We start from the raw sequence: 7,106 nt of genomic DNA on the forward strand, positions 1-7,106 counted from the left end.
ATGGGAGCCTAAACATTCTCTTAGCCAAAAACATTCCTCTAACCCCCATCCCAAATCTCCTGTAAAAGCAGAAGAGCTCAAAAGGTGCTGTCAGTGTAATTCCACTGATCACTTGAGGAATAAATGGCCTGTGCTAGGAGGAAGCAGGCAACCAATAGTTCATGTTAGTTCTGCTGTCCTCACCCCAGAAACTCCCCAAGCAACTGAAACCAATCATATTGGTTTTAGGAGATTAGCCTCTGCAGAACCAGACATGGAGCATGTTAACGCTCTCCAAATGGATGGAGTACTTGAGGCAGAGGGATACAGGAGCTCATATCTCTCTGGTTCAGCGGAATGTGGTCCCAAAGGCCAGGGTGCTACCTGGCCACACGGCAGAGATTGTGAGGGTGGGCGAAAGCAGATTCCTTATACCACTAGGTAAAATCCTTGTGGTGTGGGAAGGTCTGGAAAGTGTTTGGACTGTGGAGTAATGGAACACCTCTTCGTCGACCTGCTCCGTGCTCATGTTTTTTCTGTGCAGCTCAGCTTAAAGTTTTTGCCTGCCGCAGGAGTGAGTTTTATCCTGGGACCAGTGAAGGAAAGGGTAAGTTCTCAGGAACTGCTGATAGAATGGGAGAGAGTCTCCTTGATTCTTCTGCAACAGGGGGAAGCCACATGCTTCCAGGCGGGAGGGTGGTTTAGAACAACTCCTGCACTCAAGCTGGAGGAAACATCACATCAGGAAGGGATGGGGTGTAATACCTTCCAGGAAGAGAACTGTCCAGGTTGTTAGCTTCCAGCAGGTCACAGCTGAACCAGAGACAAAGTCTAGGGAGCATAGAGAAATGTGTCCCAGAGGAGAGCCTAGAGAAGGGGCAGGGAATCTCAGAAACCACTGAGGTGAGTGAGGATGCCTGTCACTCTGTAACACAGGGAAGCAGGATGCTTCCAAGTATGGGAGGGGGCTGAGACTAGGCAACATGCCCTCAGGCACAGAGGCAGGGGAGGTGTTGTCAGTGAGTAAGGAAACTGTCTCAGCTGTTAACTGGCAGAGTTTTGCAGCTGAACAAAAGAAAGATCACTTCCTATGGAGCACACAGAAATGTGTCTTAGGAGGGGGCCCAGAGGAGGAAACTGGGGAAGGAATAGTGGGGGTAGAGGAATGTCTCCCCACTCGTCACTTGGGGCATAATGCCGAGGACACTAGAAGGAAGGCTGCATCAGCATCTGGGAACCCAGGTACACAGACTGTGTCATAAATATAAAGGGAAGGGTCACAACCTTGATGTATGCGGTAACATAAAATCCCTCCTGTCCAGAGGTACAGAGTCCCTTTACCTGTAAGGGGTTAAGAAGGTCAGATAACCTGGTTGGCACCTGGCCAACTGGACCAATAAGGGAAGAAGATACTTTCAAATCTGGAGTGGGGGGAAGAGTTTTTATCTGTGCTCTCTTTGTGTGTCCCCTCTCTGGACACAGAGAGAGACAGAGACCAAGCTGGTAAATCATCTCCTGAAAAGATACCTGAAATGATACATTACAATTACAGAAATTGTAAGTAAAGGCAGGGAAATACCTTTGTTATCTTTTGTTTTAGATTGTGAATTTTCCATATGCTAAGAGGGAGTTTTATTCTTGTTTTTTGTAACTTTGAAGCTGAGCCCAGTCGGGAATCCTCTGTGTTTTACTTTTTTATTTACTCTGTAAAGTTACCTTCCATCCTGATTTTCCAGGTGTGATTCTTTTACTTAAAAAAAAAAAAAAAAAAGTTCTCCTTTTAAGAACCTGATTGATTTTCAGGGTCCTAAAAAGCCAGGGGTTTCCTCTGTGCTCACTTTTTAACCAATTGGCTAGTATATTTTTCTCAAGCCTCCCCAGGAAAGGGGTGAAGGGGTTTCCGGGGAATATTTTGGGGAAACAAGGGCTCAAAGTGGCCCTTTTTTCCTGGATTTTTGTCTAAATCACTTGGTGGTGGTAGCAATACCATCCAAGGACAAGGAAATGATTTGTGCCTTTGGGGAATTTTTCACCTATGCTGGTAGAAATACGCTTAGGGGGTGTTTCATGCGGGACCCCACATCTGTACCCCAGAGCTCAGGGTGGGGAGGGAACCCTGACAGCCGGTGACCCAGGTTTTGAGAGGGAACTGTGTAACTGGCTTCCTGGAGGGGAGCAGTCCCACAGCTTACTTCTCAGGGACAGAGGAAGGGGTGACGGAGGGTACCCCAATCCAGGTCCCAGTTTTTCAGGACGCTATTTCTGATACTTTTTTTGGAAAATATCTGTGTCTCTTTACATCTAGTTGCAGCTCCAATGCCTGTGATAACGGAAGAATTGAGACCAGGAAGTTGCCAGGTGGTAGTCTGTGAGAATACAAATGCCCCAACTGACAGAGAAGGGGGTGTCTTCCCCCATGCTAGTGAGTCGTGGGAAAGCTGCTGGGAAAAAGTTGTGTCTGATCAAAGGGTAAACACAGCCAGCCCAGGGAGCTCAGATCACCATCCTCTAGGGAAAGGTGGCAAAGAGCCAGCCAATGTGCAGGATCCCCCTGAAAAACTATCTTCCCAGACCCTGAGACACCAAAATTCCAGAGACACAAATAAATTAATTAAATTACCTTATGGTAAGTCTAGTTCATAGTTAATAGCTGCAAACAGATTTAAATCTGATCATAGCATAGAAACCTGGTTTGCAGTGTCTGAATGGGGAAACTGAGGCACACCACCTGTCAAGGTTCCTTCCCCACTCTGAACGCTAGGGTACAGATGTGGGGACCTGCATGAAAAACCTCCTAAGCTTATCTTTACCAGCTTAGGTCAAAACTTCCCCAAGGTACAAAATATTCCACCCTTTGTCCTTGGATTGGCTGCTACCACAACCAAACAAATACTGGTTACTGGAGAAGAGCTGTTTGGAAATGTCTTTCCCCCCAAAATACTTCCCAAAACCTTGCACCCCACTTCCTGGACAAGGTTTGGTAAAAAGCCTCACCAATTTGCCTAGGTGATTACAGACCCAGACCCTTGGATCTTAAGAACAATGAGCAATCCTCCCAACACTTGCACCCCCCCTTTCCTGGGAAATGTTGGTTAAAAAGCCTCACCAAGTTGTATAGGTGACCAGAGACCCAAACCCTTGGATCTGAGAACAATGGAAAAATATTCAGTTTTCTTACAAGGAGACTTTTAATAAAAATAGAAGTAAATAGAAGTAAAGAAATCACCTCTGTAAAATCAGGATGGTAGATACCTTACAGGGTAATTAGATTCAAAACATAGAGAACCCCTCTAGGCAAAACCTTAAGTTACAAAAAAGATACACAGACAGGAATAGTTATTCTATTCAGCACAATTCTTTTCTCAGCCATTTAAAGAAATCATCATCTAATATGTACCTATCTAGATTACTCACTAAATGTTCTAAGACTCCATTCCTGGTCTATCCCTGGCAAAGACCCAGCATATAGACAGATTGAGACCCTTTGTTCCTCTCCCTCCTCCCAGCTTTTGAAAGTATCTTGTCTCCTCATTGGTCATTTTGGTCAGGTGCCAGCGAGGTTACCTTTAGCTTCTTAACCCTTTACAGGTGAGAGGAGTTTTCCCCTTCACTTTGTATTTATGACACCGCCTCATGGCCTTGAAGGCTGGGTGCCAAGAGAGCGATAACACACCCTGCCTTTGAGCTAGTCGGTGGCTAACCCTCTTGGAGCAAACTAAGGGGGGAGGTGAGACATTCTCTATCACCGGGGAGCATCCTGTAACGGCCATAGTCCTCATTTTCATATAAACATGATTTTACATAGAAAACATGCCTTGTAAGGTATCAGGGAAAGGTTATGATCTGTTGCAATCATGCCTCTATCCATACATGTGTATCATTAATGAATATGGAGTTATGATTATGGTGTTGTATGGTGGTCACTAAAACATGCTGTAAATTGGGGAATAAGTCAGATATTAGCTCTCCAGAGGCAACAGCAAGGAAATTGACCAATCCCCAGGCAGGGTGTCAAACAACCCATCAAGAGCCCTTGTCCAGCAAGGGAGCTCCAATGCAATGACTCACGTGCACGAAGCTCCACAGAGGGAATTGCTCAACCTTGCTTGGAGAGACTCAGCAATGCCCCCCAGACATGCCTGGACTTGTGCCCCCCAAGCACATGGATTGAGGCTATAAAACAGACAGAGCGGACACATACTGGGCCCTTCTCCTGCCCCCACTGAGAAGAAGACAAGACTCCAACAGGGGAGATTGGCCCAGGTTTACACAGGAAACTTGTATATTAAGGACTGCAATATTCAGTGGGGTGAGAAAAATCCTTAATCTAGATGTTGCCCAGTCTAATAGGATTGAGAGTTTAGACAGTGTGCTTACATTTCCTTTTCTTTTGGTAACCACTCTGACTTTTTGCCTATCACTGAATATCACTTAAATTCTATCTTTGTACTTAATACATTTGTTGTTTATTCTACCTGAAGCAGTGTGTTTGGTTTGAAGCATGTAAGAGACTCCCCTTGGGATAAAAAGCCTGGGGCATTTCCATTTCTTTCTTAAACTGACAAACTCACATAAGCTTGGAGTGCCCTGCGGGCACACCTGCACACTGCAAAAGTAAGGTTGTGTCTGGGAAAGGAGATATTGGCTAGTGTCATTCGGTTGCATAATCCAAAGAGCAGTTTACATGTCAAAGACTGAGCGTGAACAGCCCAGGAGTGGGGTTCTCACAGCTGAGCAGGGTAAGGCTGGCTACCAAAGCTAAGGACTGGGGTGACCAACCAGATCACCAGTCCAGATAACACCAGAGGGGAACATCACAGGGTTGCAAAGCAGCATGTAGGTGGACAGGTGGGCAGTGCTGTTGAAATTATTTTTTTCTTTGTGTTTGTTGGTCCAAGGCCAACTTTGGGACCTTTCGTGGTGCAGAGTGTGTTTGGGGAGTTTCAGGGTCTCTTTCCCATGGCAAGCCACAGAACTACAATCTGGGTGTCACAAGTTTTACTCAGTTTTGTTTCCATTTGTTGTTGTTCTGTAACTTCAGGCATTTCACTGGTAGAAATAACATTTGATATTTTTGTAACAATGTACCCCATATTGTTCATTGTGATATGATGATATGATGATATGATTATAGCATAATTATGATACAGTTTATGCAAGATGGGTCATGTAAGATGTTATTGGAAAAGTTATGACTTTCTGAATATGGTTATCCTATTTGTATGTATTGATGATTTTGGTCAAAAGTTCTGAATTTTGATGACTTCCCTGTATTTCAAATGTAGTTACAAGTGAGTAACGCCCACTAGGGAACTTGATGTCAGTCTCGATAGATGGTTGGGAAGGGCCTATTCAGGGCAATGAGACTTTGGGGGAAACAATAGGCCTTTAGAGAAACTTATCTCCCACCTGGTGAGCCTCCCTGAGAATGCTTCAGACAGACTATACGTAGTGGATGCTATGACTCTAAAAGGCCATGTGACCAGGCCACATAACTCTGGACTCCATTTTGGGGAGTCTGTAATCTTCCCACAAACGAGTCTGGAAACCAAGTTTTGAAACAAACGGTTCCCTCCGTATTCTAGATCTATGGAAAGCAGGGAGTGACATCGTCGGTAGTTCTTCACTCCTCACTCAAGAAGACTCCGAGAATGTTCATAACTATAACATATTTACCATATTATTTTTTACAAATAAGAACCCCCTTGCTGTGCTTTTCTCCCTTTACAGGCACCTTGAGCATTTCTGAGTCATATCGATGCATCAACTGCTTCATGGCACCTTTCAACTTCACCCACTCTGACACTTCAACTTTCATCCTAACGGGCATCCCTGGCCTGGAGGCTGCCCACATCTGGATTTCCATCCCTTTCTTTACATTCTACATTGTCAGCCTGTTGGGAAATGTCACGCTTCTGTCTGTTGTAGGTAAGGAACAGACTCTGCAGAAGCCGATGTACCTCCTGCTCTGCATGCTGGCACTTACAGACATTGCCACACCTACCTTTGTTGTGCCAAAGGCACTGGGCATATTTTGGTTCAATTTGGAAGGCATTACTGTGGCTGGCTGCCTCACCCAGATGTTCTTCCTCCACACGATTTCTGTGATGCACTCATCCACCCTCGTGACAATGGCCTTCGATCGCTACGTTGCCATATGTAACCCTCTGAGATATGCCACCATCCTCAGCAATGCACAAATAGCTAAGCTAGGGCTTGTAGGTTTCATAAGAGCTGTTCTCTTCATTCTGCCCCTGCCCCTGCTCCTGAGTCAGCAGACATTCTGTGCCAACCGCATTATCCCCCACACGCAATGCGAGCACATAGCTATGGTGAAGATGGTGTGTGGGGACATCAGAGTCAGCAGGATATATGGTTTTGTGCTAATGTTTGTAATCAATGGGTTTGACCTTATGCTCATTGCCCTGTCCTACAGTCTGATCATCAGGGCCGTCCTCAGAATCTCCTCTCATAAAGCCCACCAGAAAGCCCTTAACACTTGCACAGCCCACATCTGTGTGATGCTGACATATTATACCCCTACCTTCTTCTCCATTCTTACACACCACTTTGGTCAAGGCATCCCACCCTATGTTCATATCATCTTAGCTGACCTCTATCTCCTCATCCCTCCCATGCTCAACCCTATCATTTATGGGGTCAAAACGAAAGAGCTTCGTGACAAAGTAGTCAAATACACCTGCAGAAATTCTGCAGACACAAAGTTCACGCAAAGTTCTGCAGACACAAGACACGATATCACCTCAGGCCTGCAGTGTCCATCAGGGAACTGTCAAATTGTCAGAGAGTATGTGAACCAGCACTTAGTGGGATGCGGTTTGGGAGGAAGACCAGAAGTTCTGTGAGCGCCATGGTTCCCCAGTTACCCCTGGCATGGAGGAAGAGTATGCTCACAAACAATCTGTAAAAAAAGTCAGCCTTCCTTGACTGTGCAGTTCTTACGAGTTGTACTCCTAGCAGAAGGAAAATCCTTTCACCAGAAAAGGGTTAAGAAGCTAAGGTAACCTCGCTGGCACCTGATCCAAAATGACCAATGAGGGACAAGGTACTTTCAAATCTGGAGGGGGGGAAAGCATTTGTCTGTCTGTGTGATTCCGTTGCTGGGA

The 7,106-nt window shown here is 45.5% G+C and overlaps 1 protein-coding gene across 1 annotated transcript; it reads left to right on the forward strand.

Annotated features, from left to right (window-relative positions):
- Positions 1 to 2,316: 2,316 nt before the first annotated feature.
- Positions 2,317 to 6,845, forward strand: LOC311514525 (olfactory receptor 52P1-like; the record flags this gene model as incomplete). Its single annotated transcript, XM_084617085.1, has 2 exons — positions 2,317 to 2,433; positions 5,710 to 6,845. Exon 2 carries the CDS (start codon positions 5,754 to 5,756, stop codon positions 6,843 to 6,845), a length of 1,092 nt encoding a protein of 363 aa, XP_084473211.1. The 5' UTR covers positions 2,317 to 2,433; positions 5,710 to 5,753.
- Positions 6,846 to 7,106: the final 261 nt, after the last annotated feature.

The sequence above is a fragment of the Lepidochelys olivacea genome (genome assembly GCF_965140295.1).
Source record: "Lepidochelys olivacea isolate rLepOli2 genome assembly, chromosome: 1".
NCBI classification, from domain to species: domain Eukaryota; kingdom Metazoa; phylum Chordata; order Testudines; family Cheloniidae; genus Lepidochelys; species Lepidochelys olivacea.